At 35.5% G+C, this 20,314-nt stretch overlaps 1 protein-coding gene across 1 annotated transcript in view; it reads right to left on the reverse strand.

Moving 5' to 3' along the window:
• The window catches only part of LOC110103085 (adenylate kinase 5, chloroplastic-like), a gene marked incomplete at its 5' end in the record, with an annotated part of 84,966 nt that overhangs the window by 13,604 nt on the left and 51,048 nt on the right, over positions 1-20,314 (reverse strand). Inside the window, 5 exons of the mRNA XM_020831644.2 lie at positions 4,765-4,840; positions 4,929-4,961; positions 5,079-5,216; positions 6,205-6,314; positions 6,412-6,441. Of these exons, the coding sequence (XP_020687303.2) occupies positions 4,810-4,840; positions 4,929-4,961; positions 5,079-5,216; positions 6,205-6,314; positions 6,412-6,441 (342 nt within the window). The remainder of the gene's footprint in view (positions 1-4,764; positions 4,841-4,928; positions 4,962-5,078; positions 5,217-6,204; positions 6,315-6,411; positions 6,442-20,314) is intronic.

Raw genomic sequence — 20,314 nt, forward strand, 5'->3', positions numbered from 1 at the left:
AGCCGATCATTGGGATTGTTGCTTCAATCTCTGACCTCAAATTAAAACTTCTCACTCGAGCAAGAATCAGTATAGAACGAGGTGATCAACAACACAATCCTGCTACTTTAGGCCGGCTCAACCACGCCCATCGATTAGCCTATGTATCGAGGATTTCAATCTCCATAATGAGGACATTCCTCAAAAGGCCTCGCTCGTTGAAGATCTTGCTTGCATCTCTCTATTAGATGAGCATCCTTCAAGAACAGTGTAGATCAGATCGTTAATCTTGAAGGAAGATAAGACAAAGTATATAGAGTTTATATGAAGAAATCAAGATGTATTTACTTGGAGTCCAACTAAAATGCCTGGAAAAAGCCCTGAACTGATTGTGTACTCCCACAAAGTAAACCTGATGTGCAAGTCAATTATCCAGAAGAAACAAAATTTTGCCCCAGAATGCCAGCAAGCGATCGAGAAGTTAAAAAACTCCTAGAAGTTGGATTTATATGGGAAGTGCACTATCCCACTAGGTTAGCGAATGTTGTTATGGTTAAGAAAGCTAACAGAGCTTGAAAAAAGTGTGTACACTATATGGGCCTCAATAAAACTTGTCCGAATGATAGTTTTCCACTCCCTCGTATTGACCATTTAATTGATGCCACATATGGGCACCAAATGTTGAGCTTCATAAATGCCTATTATGGATACAATCAAATAAAGATGAATCCCACAGACGAGGAGGCAACAGCTTTTCAAGCTGATAAAGTATAATAATTCTATCAGGTTAATACTGTTCAGACTCAAGAATGCTAGAGCAACGTATTAGTGCCTCATGAATAAGGCATTTAAAGACTTTATAGAGCATACTACGGAAGTGTATGTGAATGATATGCTGGTGAAAAGCCTTAAAAAATCCCAGCATATCTCTGACCTGGAATAGTGCTTCTGCCTCCTTCGATCCAGCAACATTCGTCACAATCCTTCAAAATGTGCATTCGGAGTGGCCTCAAGAAAATTTCTGGGGTTCATGGTTACCTACCGCGAGATCTAGATGAATCCTGAGAAGATCAGAGAACTAAGAGATATGGTTCCCCCAACGAGTATCAGAGAAGTCCAACGTTTAAACGGAAGAATTATAGCCCTTTCTCGCTTCTTGGCTCGCTCTGGCGATAAATACCTACCTTTCTTCAAGATATTAAGAGGAGCCCGTAACACTGGATTCCAGTGGATAGACGAAAGCCATAAAGTTTTCGAGTAGCTTTGAACTTATCTAGCCTCACCACCACTACTTTCAAAGCCCATACCCGGAGAAATATTGTACATGTATATGGTTGTTTTCTCCCATGCTATAAGCTCGATCTTTTTCCGAGTAGACAATATTGTTTAACACCTTGTCTATTATATTAGCAAGGTCCTTTCTGAGATGGAAGCACGCTACCCATTAGCGGATAAGACAGATTTGGCATCAGTCTTCTCGACCAGAAAGTTAAATCCTTATTTTCAAGTACATATGATGGGGTCTATATGAATCTACTATTGAGAAATATTCTCCTAAAGTCCGAGGCATTTGGAAGATTAATCAAATAGTCAGCGGAAGTTGGAGAGTTTGACATTCATTTTCTTTCTAGACTTGACATCAAGTCACAAGTGTTTGCAGACTTTGTGGTTGAATGTACTAACCTTGCCTCTAACGAACCATTGGCTATATCTCTTTCTTCCTTGTATTGGACCTTATATATAGATGGAGCTTTTGGGAGTTATGGCGTCGGTGTTTGAATCTTGTTAATTTCCCCACGACAAACTACACTCGAATACAAACTTCGATTGAAGTTCCCAGCAACAAATAACGTTGCCGATTATGACGTCCTTGTTGCTAGATTGAGGCTGGAAATTAATTGCGAAGTGCAGGGCTTGGTGGTTCACACTGATTCTCAGTTAGTCGCCTCTCAGATAGAGGGGGAATTTGATACCCACAATCCACTTATGACCCAGTACATCGAAACAGCAAAATCCCTTTTGGTCAGGATAACAAAGAATCAAATCGTCCATATCCTCCAGAAGCAGAATGCACAAGCAGACGCTCTCTCCAAACTGACTACTTCTATAACCGATAACGTTTTCGAAAGAAAGTGTATCGAGGAGATCCACTTTCTAAGTGTTCAAGGCTTGTGGGTTATACAATCAATTGATGAGTCAAGAGATGCTTCTTAGATCGATCTCATTTTATCCTTCTTACAAAATGGTGTTCTTCCTGAAGACCCGATGGCGGCAATGTGACTTCGGAGGCAGGCAACAAACTTCACTATTATTGGTGGAGAGTTGTACAAACGAGCCTTCACGGGACAATACCTCAAATGCTTTTCTCAATCAAAGACAAGTTATACACTTCGAGAAGTGCATTCAGGCATTTGCAAAGAGCATTTGGGTGAAAGCGCATTAAGCAATAAGATCATGAGACAGAGGTTTTACTGACCAATGATGACGTAGGATGCAATGTAGTTCGTACGAAAATACAATGATTGCCAGTTACATGTCAACATTACCCATTTACCTGTTGTAGAGATCTCAACATTACAGAGTCTCTGGCCATTTGTCCAATGGGAGATTAACATAATGGGATCCTTCCCTATAGCCACCAACAATGAAAGTTCATCATCCTGACTGTGCACTATTTCACCAAGTGGGTGGAGGCAGAACCCCGACGTCGGAGTTCTATTAGACCACCTCCTGACGCCGGAGTTCTGCCGGCGCACCGTCTGATGCCAAAGTTCTGTCAGACCACTGATTGACACTCGAACTTCCAAGTGATGCCAGACTTCCTCCAAACCACCAAGTGATGCCACATTTTCACCTAACCCCTATTTATCACTAGACTTTAACCATACGGTTGACATTTGTCATATGATCGCCCTCAAGGATGAGTCAGCCCACTGTATTCTACCCACATTCTAGTGGAATCATTTTCAATTGGGCTAGGCCCCGTAGTTATTCTCCTTTTTCAGGATTTTCCACATAAAAAATCTTGTGTTCTCTATGTGTTAGTTGAACATCCGTACAACGCTAAGACGTAGAATTATAACTCTATCGTCGCGTATATTCTAGCCTGCAACAACTACCATCAAAGTTAAATTTAGTTTTAAATAGTCATTTGTTATCTAACACATTCTGATGTGGGGACACTAGGACAAGAATCCAAGTTCCTTGAGTTTACAGTGCTTCAAATTCAGCACTCATAGCCTTACACCAAACCAGGTATTATGTGCAAGATATTTGAATGTTATTACGTGCAAGATGATGTCAAGTTACAACACATATGTAATGTTGAAATTTAAAAATAAAAATTGCAAACATCAAAGACTTGCAAAGTGGGTTAAGCATGCTTAGAAAGAAATATGAAATAATTTATCATTTAAAGTTCTCTAAATATGAGTACTTATTAAGTTGTAACAATAATCTTGATGCAGAAAAAAAAGAAAACAAGGGCATTGGATGTGGAAGAAGATGAAAGTGATGGTTTCGTTTAACTCAGTTTGTTATAATTTTTCAAGTATCGTTCAAATTGTGTGTAAAAATTTAAATGGTATAACTGGTTTATATTTCACATTAAATTTCAAACTAAACAAAGTTTTTCAAAAAGTCCAATTTATCCCCCTTCTTGGGTGCCATAGTCATCCCACCCCATTATGTTAGGATAGTATTTTAATTATAAATTATCAACTAAAATTAGGAAGATAATAAATAATAATATAACTTTATCTATTTTAATAATTAATAATTGAAAAAATAAGTAATATTTTAATATAGGATAAATCTATAGTAATTAATAAATTAATAATTTAGTTATTAAATACAAATCATACTTATATGAAAATTTATTGAATATAGTTAACTAATTAATAGTATAGTACACTGCCTAACTTAATAAATAATCCAATAAATGTGTTGAATAAAAATGTAATTATGGTTGATGAAATAGATAAAAATAATTGATTACTTTTTAATTAACTAATTCTTTATTTAATAATCATAATAACTTTGAAGAAAATCTAAAGGAAAGGCTTGAATTTTGAAGGGGACTTGCACACCCACATTGTCCCATGTAATCAGGAAGATAATAAATAATAATATAACTTTATCTATTTTAATAATTAATAATTGAAAAAATAAGTAATATTTTAATATAGGATAAATCTATAGTAATTAATAAATTAATAATTTAGTTATTAAATACAAATCATACTTATATGAAAATTTATTGAATATAGTTAACTAATTAATAGTATAGTACACTGCCTAACTTAATAAATAATCCAATAAATGTGTTGAATAAAAATGTAATTATGGTTGATGAAATAGATAAAAATAATTGATTACTTTTTAATTAACTAATTCTTTATTTAATAATCATAATAACTTTGAAGAAAATCTAAAGGAAAGGCTTGAATTTTGAAGGGGACTTGCACACCCACATTGTCCCATGTAATCAGGATTACCCCCCCCCCACACCACCGCTACATCAGCATTCTTTCCAGCATAAGAAAATAGCGTTCTCATAGCCAGAATTTTGCTAGAGCATCATTTTCTTAATATAGCATTATCTGTTCATTCCAAAAATGTCTAACCACAGCGGATGAAAGAATCGTTTATGGCAGATTATTGATCCTACGTTGTCAGGTCATATGAAAAGGGACGCGGGCTAACAGTAATGTAATAGAATTACTTATGATTCATTAAGTAAATAAAAGACAAGGAATTTCCGATGCAGAACTTACTATAGCGCACCTTCACATCACAGAGATTTCATTCATAATTGTAAGATAATCCCCTTCATCCTGACATTATTCCACTCAAGAATGACCTAAGAAAAAGGAAAGATTCACATTTTTTTTTTTTCCAAAAGTTTTAACTTTGTAGGTTCTCAGTTATATACAAGGCTGTGCTCGTACCATAGTCCTGATGCCCCTTTTTCTCTGCTTCTGCTGCATTAAAGTCAAATCAAAGGATTTTACCAAGTGCTGAAAGAGAAGTCTTTCATGCAAGTGCCTTTTTTCTATAACTTATGAAGTATAACTTCTTGCCGTCCTAAGTTGGCATACCTTATTTTTCCTTCAAATGCATCATTAATTTCGTCAATTGTTGGCCTTTGAGGAAATCTGGCTATACTAACATATTTTTCCTTTCCAGAAGGCTCATCAATCCTCCTAAACAGTTCGTAATCTTGTGAATAAGTCATCCTGAAATTAAGAAAACACGGCAGATGATTCTAGGGAAATATTAAATAAGTAAAGGCATCTTTCTAAAAAATCATGAAACAGAGAAACAAAAGAAGAACGCCACATCACCTTTGATAAACGTTTCTCTTCCTAAAGTTTATTAAAGCTCTTTTAGGATTACTGTAGGTTTGCTTTAAATTATAGTAGGATTTGCCTCAGGTTGTCATTGCTATTGAATTCTTAAAATTTGACACTGAATAGTCCTTATAGTAGACACTTGATCATACTTGTCAGAGTATGATCGACCTATTTTCACTAACTTCTCTGCTTAATCTAAAGCTATGACAACTTTAATTACTCCATCGATAATTGCTTCAAGTTGGGCAGCTGTCACAAGATCAAATTTACTTGGGGCAACTTAATTTGAGGAGTGGGTTGGAGTGCTACTGAACTTATTTTATTTCTTTTTTCAATAATATTTCACACTCCATCACCTTGGGGTACTGGATTAGAAGGAAGAATAATTGGGGTGTTGTTGATTAGAGGAATAGGAGCAAGACGTGCAGTGAAATTCCTTCGCATTATTATATTCATCTATGCCATGATTTCAGTCGTTACTGCCACCTCACAAATCCAATGGCCATCCTATTATAATCAATTATAAGGTTAATTTTTAGTCTCTGATTTTGTATATTTCCTATTAAAAGCTCTCATAGGACTATATAAATTCTACACAAATGATGAAATAAAACCAACTAATTTTCTCCAACTCTTCTTAGAAAGATTTCATGATATACAATTTTAGTGGATATCAAATTAATAAGGACGATCAATAATTTTGGATGACCCAAAATTGTTTGATCAAAACTAACTATGATGATCTAGAGAAAGCAAATCGATGGGATTTTACAAAAGAGAGTGGTTTCAATAAATCACATATCTAAACCTGGCACAAGCAACTCAATAATTATTGCAGTTCAAGAGAAGTCATCACTCTTTATAAGCTCACCTTATTGCCCCCATAATTGGATACTGGGTGCCTGCATAGTACAGAAGCCGAAAGAAGTAGCAATTGCTAAATGATGAAGCATACTCCAGTCTCTTATCCCTTCCCATTATCTTCACAATTCATGAGTTCAGTTGGAAAATATGCTGCCACAAGCAAGCAGCAAGGAAATCATACAACAGCAAATAGTAACTTAGCATGTGCATTTACCTGCATTACGCCACTGGAACCGGGTAAATCCTGAGAAAAAATAACAGATGGACGCCTAAGATAATGCTTTTCAATTTACAACTGAGGGAAAAATTAATTAATACATTATAATAGGTGATTTAAAGCAATAAAAAGGACTAGAAGTTAACTAGTTTTTTTCTAAATTGATTTAGTTTTAGATTTTATTATTAGTTAGGCGTCATACAACAAGAGTAAAATGACATTATTTTTCATGCCATCAAAGTTCTAAGATTTGTTAATACCTTTTTCTTGAAATATACCTAAGAATGAATAACAGATGGTGTAAATGAACCAAAAAGAATGTGAATATTAGCACTGTACTTGAAATTAAGATATGATGCTATGAAGTAAGGATATGAGACCTGTCAAACATAAATAATTCTAAATGATGTTGTATCTACATGCAATACTTTTTGGATGCTAGATTTTGAATGTTCAAATACTGCAATGGTCCATGGGTATAGCATCGTATATGCCTAACATTATACGCTTTTAAGTTCCTAAAAGAAAACTGCCCGACATCATATGCTCTTTAAATTTCCAAAAGAAAAGTAGGATAGCCTACCTGTCTCGTATTCCAAAGATCCACAGTGAGATTAAGATCAAATTAATCATAGAAACGAACAAAATCAATAAGAGGTAAAGATTAACAGCCATGACTTCAATTTTGGGAGAGAGCTTAAAGTTCAAAATATGATGACAATGGAAATGAAGGGAAAAGTTGCATTGCTTTTGATATGATCAGCTCCTTATTGCATTATATATATATATGTATATATATATATATATATATGTATATATATATGTATATGTATATATATGTATATATATGTATATATGAAGAGAGAAATATTTGACAGTTATTTACATCTTCAATACATTACTGACTGAGTGCGTACTAGAAAAGAGAGGATAAACTTTAAGATGATGCAGCCTCTAAAGCAACATGAAGAATGGCCAGGAGCTAAAAACTGAAACTGGAATCTTGGCTCGTCCTGTATGATTGGGATCATTAGAAAGCAAGACAGGTCTCCCTAATATTTTTAACCATTGCATGCATATAAAGAGTACACCATACTTGTAGAGCAAGTCATCGTAAAACTATTATCATCTTGAGCATAAAAAAACATAGATGTGGAATAGATAAAGATAATTAATAAAGCTAAACAATTGGTTAATGCAGAGATGTGTTATAAAAATGTTACGATTGAGGTCAGGCTTGCAAGCTTAAGAAAACAATAAGCAGCAGAGAAGATAAGAGGTTGAAACCGGATGAATATAGTAGTAAATGTAGCTGAGAATGATACAAAGTGTGAGCGTGTTTAGAGAATTAAGCTACCCAAGTCTAACTGGTAACATCAGACAAGATGATGTGAACTCAAACTGCAGGCTAGTAGCAGAATATAGCGTTGCAAACACTTCAAAAGATTTTTTGACAAATTATTCCAGCAAAATTGAACCAAATCATATTTGACAGAATTTTCTATATGTAAAAAAAACTAGGACTAATTTTTATAACTTTAATTACGTAATTAAGTTTTAGAAAAAAAGTATGCAAAGTCGTCCATCAAACGAATGACTGGTGATATATCTTGGAAGAAAAAATAGCAAGGTAAATAAGTAGAAATTGCAGGAATACGATGATAGGGGCTGATTTTTTATTATCTCTTCAATAAGAAAGAAAGATACATGTAATCTATAATTCAAGAGGCAGATCAGCTATCCCACAAACCCTAGACACCGCTAGGAACAACTCCTAAGAAAGTTACTGCAAACACAATCACATAATGAAAATAAAATAATATAATTACCTTTAAATAAACCATCACATTTTCCTCCAAGATATAAATTCAAATCAGCCATCTTCTTAATAAAACCTTCTTAAATCCCTCCCAAATCTGAATTAAAATCAGCTCTCATTCCCTAAATAAAACCTTCCAAATTCTCTCCCAAATCAGAATTCAAATTATCCCTCTTTCCTTCAATAAATCTTTCCTAATTTCCTCCCTAATCTAACTTCAAATCAGTTTCCTTTTCATAAATAATTCCCTCCCAATTTTAATTCAGACTTTCCCAAACAACTCCCCCTTGATTCCTCCTCCTTACATAGTGAATATTAACTCCCCTGGGCCCAACAAGGTGGGCCCCTTGACATATCAATACTTGTCACGACCAGGCCCGGCTAGCCCGTCGATAACGGGGCGGGAACAGACGATCGTACGGAAGAGTATATAAAGCATAATCAAAGTCATTATAAATTTAACAACAGTACATAAATGTCATCCAATATTAAAAGAAAGAGCCACTAAAAGACATGAAACTGAAATGTTTCAGACTGTTCAATTATCTCACAACTACTAAAAACTTTTTAAACATCAATTACATTACATAAGCTCTCACCATTACATAAACTTCAAACTCACGAACTACAGAAACAAAATCAAAGACTCAAACTTAAAACATAAAATAGAACCTTTCTTCCTGAGGTCCCCTACGACGATACGTGTACGGTCGTCGTGCAGCCATCACTTCTCTCCTGAAAAACATTTTCAAACGAGGAATGAGCCAACGCTCAGCAGGTAGTTCATATCTCAATTAATTTCATAAGATGCATAAAATAAAACTTTTACAATTGGAACTAATTCAAATCATATCATCTTGCAAGTCAAAATTCTTAAACTTTTCAATTTTTCTTGCATTTCCTTTCTTTAACATTTGATTTCTTTCATTCATTTCTTTCACCTTATTCATATGCAATGCAAAGTGCAAAAATGATTATGCTAAATATATCACCCGTCCTGGAAGTACCCTTATTCGTACTGATCAAGTACGCAGTCAAATTTTTGGCCATTTCCTTTACCATTGGTTCATAAGAACCATCCTTTACCATGGCTCATATGAGTCTCTTTTACCAATGCTCGAAAGAGCTCCTTTACCATTTTTTTGGCACTTCCGGATCAACATGCAACATGAAATTGTTATTGCTTTTAAATCTTTGAATCATGCTCAATTTTCTTTCAAATTTATTTCATTTATTCATATACCTTAATTGCTTCTCAAATAATGCATGAAACTATAGGGTATTTTTATTTATTTATTTTTTAAATCATGAATATCAAAACATTTGACAGTAAATAAAATAATTGACAGTAAAATAAATACATAAAATTGCATTCTAAGCATAAATAAAATTAAACAGTTATAAAATTAAATGGGGTATGAATACCTACCTCAGTTCAAGTACGACACGTCGCTTCGACCAAATTCTTTCACCTTAAATTTCGACGATCACTACCTAAGAAATTTACAAAAACGACGTCATATATTTTGAATAACCTAAATCTTAAGTTTCAATCTCTCATTTCCCCTTAACTATTTCTTAAAATACTTAATGAATTTTTAATTAAATAAACCTTAATTTTCGAATTTAATAAATACTTAAATTTCAGAAATTCATAAATCTTCTATTTCACTAGAATATTGCTCTAAAATAAATCCTTAACATATAATTATAAATATATGTTAATTTTCGGATTAAAATAATTATGTAAATTATAAAAAAAAATTTCTAAAAATCAAATTTCATATTTTAAAAATATTTCTAATAACTTTAGGAACAATATTTGTAAAGGGGATTTCTCAAAATTCAAAATCTAAGAAAAACCCTAATTTTTCTTTCTCCAAAATTCCCTTAAATCTATTCATTTTTATTGCTAAAACGATCTTCTAATCGTTCCTTAATAATTTCTTAAAAAAATTTTGAAAGAAAATTAGGTTTTGGAAAAACCTTAGAAATTTCATTCTAAAAAATCTAGAGATTTAAAAGGATTCGTTTGAAAATAATCATACCGGAGTGTTTCTCTCGTCGTCCTCTTCGATTTGACCTAAAACTTTTGCCGGAAGATCGTCGCCAGAGAGATTCTCGCCGAAGCCCGCCGTCCACCCCTCTTGGTTCCACCCCTCTCGTTCGGCCGATCTCATGAAATGAAGGGGAGGAGGGTTCGGAAATTGGGTTTGCTAGATGACCATACTACCCTCACTTAAGCAAATTCGACATAAGGAAATAGAGAAGGGTATAATAGGTATTTAGAGACTTTAAACATTTTTAATTCCATTTTTAGGCAAAATTGGGTATAAGTTCTATATACCAAAACGATCAGAGTTTCGCAAGGGATTTTCTAAAATTATTTTCGTTACGTTCTGCTAACCTTGAAAATTTCACTTAAATCTCGTCGCGACGCTTTGAAATGCGTGCGAAGACCTATTAACGTCTTTTTCGGGTTTTACAATTCTCCCCTCCTAATAAAAATTTCGTCCTCGAAATTTAAAAGAAAAACTTAACAGTAAAGCTATACCTTAGCCAAACAAATGAGGGTAGTTCTCCCTCATTTCTGACTTTTTATCCCAGGTGACATCCTTCTCTGAACTGTGCTTCCAAAGCACCTTAACAAAAGGAATCGCTCTGCTCCTCAACTACTTAACCTCATAGTCAAGAATTTTCTCTAGTTCATTCACAAAAGTCAAATCTGGCTGAATATCTACCACTTCAGTACTAATCCTCTGAGCCTCATCTGAAATATATTTCCTTAAGGAGGAAATATGAAACACATTATGCACTCCACTCATGTGTGCTGGTAGAATCAACCTATAAGCCACCTTTCCAATTCTTTCTGAAATCTCAAAAGGACCTACAAATCTTGGACTCAGCTTTTCCACTTTGCCAAATCTTTTTACTCCATTCATTGGACTGACTTTAAGGAACACAAACTCTCCCACATCAAACTCAACTGGTCAATGCTTTGCATCATAATATTTCTTCTGTCTGTCCTGCATTGCCCTCAATCTATCTCTGATCAATCGGATCTTTTCTGTAGCATCATCAACCAGATTAGCACCAATTGTCTTCCTTTCTCCTGTCTCAGCCCAATTTAAAGGTGTCCTACACCTTCTCCCATACAAAACCTCGTATGGAGACATTCTGATACTTGCTTAGAAACTGTTGTTATAGGCAAATTCAATCAAAGGTACATATGCCTCCCATTTACCACCAAAATCCAAAACATATAACCTGAGCAAATCTTCTAAGGTCTGGATGGTTCTTTCTAACTGTCCATCTGTCTGAGGGTGGAAAGCTGTGCTAAAGGTAAGTTTGGTACCCAAAGCTTCCTGAAATTTCTTCCAAAATCTGGAAGTAAATCTCCCATCTCGGTCTGACACTATAGTCTTAGGTACCCAATGCAATCTGACAATCTAATCAAAATACAGACTTGCCAATTTTTCAACTGGATTAGACTGTTTGATAGGTATAATGTGTACAGACTTAGTCAACCTATCAATAATCACCCATAAAGTATCACACCCTCTTCTGGATCTGGGTAAAACAAAAACGAAATCCATAGTAATGTCTTCTCATTTCCACTCTGGTATGGGTAAGGGATGTAAATATCCTCCTGACTTCTGATGTTCAGCCTTAACCATCTGACATGAAATACATTTGAATACTGTATCTGCTACACTTCTCTTCATTCCTGGCCACCAAAACACCTCTTTTAAATCCTGATACATCTTATTACTACCTAGATGAATGGTGTAACTGGAGTAGTGAGCTTCTTGAAGGACTTCTTTCCTCAAATCATCCACATCTGAAATGTACAATCTGCCCTTATATCGAAGCAATCCTTCACCATCAATCTCAAAATCTTCAACATGTCCCACACTAACCATATCCAATATCTTCTTAAAATCTGCATCAAGTGGCAAAGCTTCTCGTACCCTTTCTGAAAATGTTAACATAATTGTAGTCTGATTCAACCTTATAATTTCTGCATCACTGGGCTGAACCACTGAAATCTTCAACTTCTCCAAATCCCTTATCAACTCCTGCTGCTGTGTTATCATCCAGTTTGCACTACCTGAATTCTTTCTGCTCAAAGCATCAGCAACTATATTTGCTTTGCCCGGATGGTACTGAATGTCCAACTCATAATCCTTTATGAGTTCTAGCCATCTCCTTTGCCTTAGATTCAGTTCCTTCTGGGTGAAGATATACTTCAAACTCTGGTGGTCAGTAAAAAACTTCACACCGAACTCCGTACAAGTAATGCCTCCAGATCTTCAATGCAAAAACTACTGCAGCTAACTCCAGATCGTGGGTTGGATAGTTTCTCTCATGATTCTTCAATTGCCTAGAAGCATAGGCAATGACTCTCCCATTCTGCATCAGTACACAACCCAACCCTTTATGTGAGGCATCACTGTAAAGCTGAAACCCATCTGTCCCTGAGGGAATAGTCAACACTGGAGCAGTTATCAAACACTGCTTCAACCTCTGAAAAGCTTCCTCACACTTAGCTGTCCAATCAAACTTCACTGCTTTCTGAGTCAATCTGGATAGTGGCATAGCTATCTGTGAAAATCCCTCAACAAACCTCCTGTAGTAGCCTACCAATCCCAAAAAGCTCCTAACCTCAGTCACTGTAGCAGGTCTTGGCCAGTCTGTTATTGCTTGCACCTTATGCTGATCCACAGTTATCTTACCATCAGCAATCACATGCCCCAAAAATTTAACACTCTTCAACCAAAACTCACACTTGGAGAACTTAGCATACAAGTCATTATCTTTTAAGGTATACAATACTGACCTTAAATGATTTGCATGCATTCTTTCATCTGGGGAGTAAACAAGTATGTCATCTATGAATACTATCACGAATAGATCTAAAGAAGGCTTGAAAATTCTATTCATGAGATCCATAAACACTGCAGGGGCATTTGTCAAACCAAAGGGCATCACTATAAACTCATAATGCCCATATCTGATACTAAAAACAGTCTTTGCAATATCCTCCTCTCTAATCCTGAGCTGATGGTATCCTGACCTCAAATCAATCTTGGAAAACACTGAAGCACCCTCCAACTGATCAAACAAATCATCTATCCTTGGGAGAGGATACTTGTTCTTCACTGTCAACTTATTCAGCTCTCTGTAATCTATACAAAGTCTTAGGCTTCCATCATTCTTCTTCACAAACAGTACAGGAGCACCCCAAGGGGAGGTACTAGGCCTGATGAAACCCTTCCCAAGCAACTCTTGCAATTGCTCCTTCAACTCCTTAAGCTCCTTAATTGCCATTCTGTAAGGAGCCTTAGCAACAGGTTCAGCTCATGCCACTAACTCAATAGAGAAATCTATTTCTCTACTTAGAGGTAAACTAGGTAAATCATCTGAAAACACCTCTGAAAATTCCTGAACAATTGGGATGTCCTTCAACTCTCTTTCTTCTTTCTTCTCCTCCTTAACATAGGCCAAGAAGCCTTCACAACCTTTCTTTAACATCTGAAAAGCCTTCAAGGATGACACAATCACAGCAGTTACTCCTCTATCTCCCTGAAATTTGAACTTCTCCTCTCCTGGCATACAGAACTTAACCTCCTTTTTGTTATAATCTATAGTCATGAAATGACAAGATAACTAATCCATGCCTAGGATTGCATCAAATTCAGATAGAGGTAAGACAATCAGATCAGCCTCAAAGTTCTAATCACAAATCCTCAAATTCATTAGACATCTCTGCTTAGCTTCCAAATGATTTCTATTAGGCATCAAAACTGATAGTGATTTAATCATAACTGTATGAAGCAAATTAGCAGATCTAACAAACTCTTCTGAAATGAAGGAGTGTGACGCTCCAGTATCAAACATGATTCTAACGGGTCTATCGCACATAAAGATTGTCCCTAAACATGAAGAGTTATATAATTCATTTACAAAACATGTCATTCATTATTTGTTCATTTCATTTTCATTCATTGTTCATTTCATATTCATAATAAAAAATATTCATTGCAATAAATTTAATTACGTACCTGTAACCACATCAGGAGACCCCTTAGCTTCTTACTGGGACAATCCATAGACTCGAAGCTGAACATTCTAACGAGTCTGACCTTGAGAAGGCACAGAAGCAGTAGACTCCACAGCTCTGGGTCTACCAGCAGTCCTCTGAGTATTGTTGCCTGACCTCACATCTAAAGTAGATCTCTGTCCTAAAAGAGGACAAGACTTCACCATGTGCCCAGGCTGATGACACCAGTAACAAGTATTAGTGCCTGAGAAGCACTCTCCCTTATGCACTCGCCCACACTTACTGCACAAAGTAGTAGTTGAAGCACTTCTATCAGAACCACTGGATCTAGGTTTCTTCCAAGTAGAAACCGTTGACTGAGAAGACTGAGTCATCTGGGAAGGCTTTGACCTGCCTTCCATCTTCCTCTTTTGGAAATCCATCTTCTGAGTTGCCAGCATGTCCATCTCAATCCTTCTGGCTCTTTCCACCAAAGTGGGATAATCCTCAATTCCAAAAGGCATAAGAGGCTTTCTTATCATGTCCTTTAACCCATTCAGAAAATGGCTGCACTTCTCTTCAGCATTGGGTATCAGATGTGGGGCATACCTAGATAACATTGTAAATTCTGCCTCATACTGAGAAACAGACCGGTCTCCCTGAACCAATCTGTTGAACTTATCCTGCATATGTCTCATGGCTGTCGAAAGCACATACCAATCTCTAAATGCCTTTACAAACTCCCAAGAAACTTGACTGCTTTGTTTTCCTCCAAAGGTTTCTTCTAACTGACTCATCCACCACCTCTCAGCCTCGCCATCAAAAGTATAAGCAGCCAGTGTAACTCCTGTCCTCTGGGCAAGACATGCCTTCAAGGATCTTCTCAATCCGCATTAGCCAATCCTCAGCTTCTATAGGTCCACCACTTGAGAACAGTGAAGGCTTCATATCCTGAAACAGATTCAGGTTCTTATCCATAGGTCTGTTTCCACTTCCACTACCACTGCCCTGATTTTGGGAAGTCCTAATCATCAGAGTCATCGCTTCTATCATCTGAGCGAATGACTCCATGGTGTTGTTCCTCTGAGGTTCAGCTACTTCTGGTAGCTCCCTCCCTTCCTCCATATTAATGCCATCAGTGACATTCTGCTTAGGATCCAAATTCCTGAGATAGAACACATCAATCATAAGGCAAAATAATCATAAAATTATACCGCCTAAACATTCTAAGACTCAATCAATCATCATATAGGCTCTTTCATTGATCATTATTAAATCTTTGGCTCTGATACCACTCTTGTCACGACCCGGCCCGGCTAGCCTGTCGATAACGGGGCGGTAACAGACGATCATACGGAAGAGTATATAAAGCATAATCAAATTCATTATAAATTTAACAACAGTACATAAATGTCATCTAATATTAAAAGAAAGAGCCACTAAAAGACATCAAACTGAAATGTTTCAGACTGTTTAATTGTCTCACAGCTACTAAAAACTTTTTAAACATCAATTACATTACATAAGCTCTCACCATTACATAAACTTCAAACTCATGAACTACAAAAACAAAATCAAAGACTCAAACTTAAAACATAAAATGGAACCTTTCTTCCTGAGGTCCCCTACGAAGATACGTGTACGGTCGTCGTGCAGCCATTACTTCTCTCCAGAAAAACATTTCCAAACGAGGAATGAGCCAACGCTCAGCAGGTAGTTCAAATCTCAATTAATTTCATAAGATGCTTTAAACAAAAACTTTTACCATTAGAACTAATTCAAATCATATCATCTTGCAAGTCAAAATTCTTAAACTTTTCAATTTTTCTTGCATTTTCCTTTCTTTAACATTTGATTTCTTTCATTCATTTCTTTCACCTTATTCATATGCAATGCAAAGTGCAAAAATGATTATACTAAATGCATCATCCGTCCCAGAAGTACCCTTATTCGTACTGATCAGGTATGCAGTCAAATTTTTTGTCATTTCATTTACCATTGGTTCATAAGAACCATCATTTACCATGACTCATATGAGCCTCCATTACCAATGTTCGAAAGAGCTCATTTAACATTTTTTTGGCACTTCCGGATCAATATGCAATATGAAACTATTATTGCTTATAAATCTTTGAATCATTCTCAAATTTCTTTCATATTTATTTCATTTATTCATATACCTTAATTGCTTCTCAAATAATGCATGAAATGAAAGCATGGAACTGTAGGATATTTTCATTTTTATTTTTTTAAATCATGAATATCAAAATATTTGACAGTAAATAAAATAATTGACAGAAAAATAAATACATGAAATTGCATTCTAAGCATAAATAAAATTAAATACTTATAAAATTAAATTGAGTATGAATACTTACCTCAATTCAAGTACGACACGTCGCTTCGACCAAATTCTTTCACCTTAAATTTAGACGATCACTACCTAAAATTTACAAAAACGACATCATATATTTTGAATAACCTAAATCTTAAGTTTCAATATCTCATTTCCCCTTAACTATTTCTTAAAATACATAATAAATTTTTAATTAAATAAACCTTAATTTTCGGATTTAATAAATACTGAAGTTTCGGAAATTCATAAATCTTCCATTTCAGTAGAATATTGCTCTAAAATAAATCCTTAACATATAATTATAATTATATGTTAATTTTCGGATTAAAATAATTATGAAAATTATCAAAAATAAAAATTTTTCTAAAAATCTACTTTCATGTTTTAAAAATATTTCTAATAACTTTAGGAACAATATTTGTAAATGGGATTTCTCAAAATTCAAAATCTAAGAAAAGTCCTAATTTTTCTTTCTCCAAAATTCCCTTAAATCTATTCGTTTTTATTGCTAAAACGATCTTCTAACCATTCCTTAATAATTTCTTAAAGAAATTTTGAAAGAAAAGTAGGTTTTGGAAAAACCCTAGAAATTTCATTCTAAAAAATCTAGAGATTTAAAAGGATTCGTTTGAAAATAATCATACCGGAGTGTTTCTCTCGTCGTCCTCTTCGATTTGACCTAAAACTTTCGCCGGAAGATCGTCGCCAGAGAGATCCTCGCCGAAGCCCGCCGTCCGCCCCTCTCGGTTCCGCCCCTCTCGTTCGGCCGATCACATGAAATGAAGGGGAGGAGGGTTCGGTTTATGCTATTAAGGGAAATTGGGTTTGCTAAATGACCATACTACCCTCACTTAAGCAAATTCGACATAAGGAAATAGAGAAGGGTATAATAGGTATTTAGAGACTTTAAACATTTTTAATTCCATTTTTAGGCAAAATTGGGTATAAGTTCTATATACCAAAACGATCAGAATTTCACAAGGGATTTTCTAAAATTATTTTCGTTATATTCTGCTAACCTTGAAAATTTCACTTAAATCTCGTCGCGGCGCTTTGAAATGCGTGCGAAGACCTATTAACGTCGTTTTTGGGTTTTACAATACTCCTCCCAAAAAACATACATTGTCCTCAAGGTGAAAGGATCAGAACTGTCTAGTCTTGGCAATCATCACCAAATAATTTGGATAACCACCTCTAATGCTCATTAGTCACCATCCTATGCTCCAACATTAACTTCAAATTGCTCCGGTCTGTTTTGACGATAAAGTGTCGCCCTAACAAAAAGGGTCACCACTTTTTGATAGCTAAGACAATCGCCATCAACTTCCGCTCCTATACAGACTTCAGCGTCACCCATGTTTTGAGCACCTAGTTGAAATAAGCAATGAGTTGATGATACGGCATGAGTATTGCCCCAAGGTCATATCCTGATGCATCCATCTCCATCTGGTACACTCACCATGGGCATCTTCCTCTTCAAATACCGGCATCTTCACCTTCCTCACCCTAGCATCTCCACTTTAACTTCCTCTCCCTCTAATGGTTCCCCTTGTACATCGTGGGTGGGACTCCCGCCTTTCTTCCATCATCCTTGCATGACCCGATCCTCATGACTCTGCTTGACCCCCTCTATCTCCAGCCACCAACTCTCCTTGCTCGAAATACCTCTCATAGTAGTCGGCCACCCCACCACCTCCACCACAAAATTTTCTCGTTTTTGTCCATTTTAGATTTTTGTTTAGCTTATGAGAAATACCTCTCATTTTAGACTTTAATACTACCGTTGCCAGGTCCCAAGTCCTGGATGAGAAAAGTGGAGGGTTGCGTTAGGTAGTCGACAGCCAGCGTAAAACTTGTCGAATAATAATGACATGAATCCTTTAAGAAATTGTGTTAATGCTAGGGCGTCCCCTGGAAGCGACGCGTTGTATGGCCTGAATACAGTGACAAGTGTGCAAGAGCCGCTGCACTGATGCCCGGGTGCAGTATTAAATAGGCAAGGGTTCTCACATCAAGGATGGATGTGGGCAAAGAAGCTAGTCCATGAAACTAAAATTAGGATAGGAACTTGGAATATAGGTTCCTTTACTAGAAAATTAATGGAATTAATAGATATTATGATTCATAGGAAGATAAATATTTTGTGCATTCAGGAAACTAAATGGGTTGGAGAGAAGGTTAAGGAAATTGATAGTTTAGAATTTAAACTTTGGTATTCGGGTAGGAGTCGTACTAGAAAAGGTGTTGGTGTTATTATAGATAAGAGTTTGAAGGATAATGTTATAAAAAATAATAGGATTGGAGATACAAAGATTATAGCTTTAAAGATTGTTGTTGATGATAAGATGTTAATATTATAAGTACTTATGCTCCACTCAAGGTAGGTTTTGTATGAGTTTTCTTAAATACATTTTTGGAAGAATATATTACAAAAAGATACCTCTAGAGAATAGAGATTTTTATTGGTAGGAGAATTTAAATGGACATGTTGGTAGAGAGGTAAGATGAAATTTTAAAAGCATTCCATAGTGCTATAAAGGTTTGAAACAACAATATGAAAGTGGTCAAGACCTATTTAGATATTTGTTAGCTTATAATTTTAATTGCCTAAATACACTTATTTAGAAAAGGAATGAGCATCTCATCACTTAAATTTTGGATTGCATCTAATATGAGCTTCCTCGTACCTCAACTCCTAACCCCTCCAAATCGAACCCCATGGTTGTTCCTCCAAGCCAAATTTGATTTGCTCGCATCTCACTTACAATACCAGATGCCACTTCTTTGTTGTATATGTATCAAAAAAAGGCTCTGTACCAATTAAAGATATGTCTTGGAATTAAAAATAGTGTAAATAAGTAGAAACTGCATAATAATCGAAGATGGAAAGCTGATTTATCATCCCTTCAATAAGAAAGAAAGATATAAGTGATCTACTATTCGAGAGGTAAGATCAGACTCTCTCACAAACTCTAGACGCTAATTAGAAATAACTCCTGAAGGAAAAACTACAAAACAACACAATCACATAATCAAAATAAAACAACATAATATCCTTAATAAACAAATAATATTTCCCTCCCAAATTTGAATTCAAATCAAGTCAATCTCTTTCCCGTCATAAACATTTCCATTATTCCCTTTCCAAATTTGAATTAAAATCAGCCTTTCAATAAATAAAATATTTCTTATTCGCCAACCCAATCTGAAATTCAATTAGCCTTCTTTTCTTAAAATAAATCTTCCTAATTTTCTCCCCAAATCTAAATTCAAAATTAGCCTCTCTTAACCCTAAAATAATCCCTCCTATTTAATTAAAACTTCCTAAACAACTCCCCCTTGATTCCTCCTTACACATTGATTATTAACTCTCCTAGGCCCTACAGAGGTCCCCTTGACATAAGTCAATATTGATAGGACCGGCCAATTTGATTGGAAGGAATTATAAATTATAAACAAAACCAAGAGGGAGCTATTAAGGAATTCTTAATCAAGGGGATTAATTAGGAGATGTTTCCTAATTAAAGAGGGCAAAATTGGGCTAATTTGGGAGGGAAGTTAATTTAGAAAATGTTTCCTAATGAAGGGAGCATATTTGAGAGGCTTATTTGAGGCAAGTTTGGAGATTTGATGTAAGAAACGAATATGGGAAGAAGGGGCAATTTGAAATTTGAATTAATCA

This window comes from Dendrobium catenatum, unplaced genomic scaffold (assembly GCF_001605985.2).
Source record: "Dendrobium catenatum unplaced genomic scaffold, ASM160598v2 original_scaffold_235402, whole genome shotgun sequence".
Lineage (NCBI taxonomy): Eukaryota > Viridiplantae > Streptophyta > Magnoliopsida > Asparagales > Orchidaceae > Dendrobium > Dendrobium catenatum.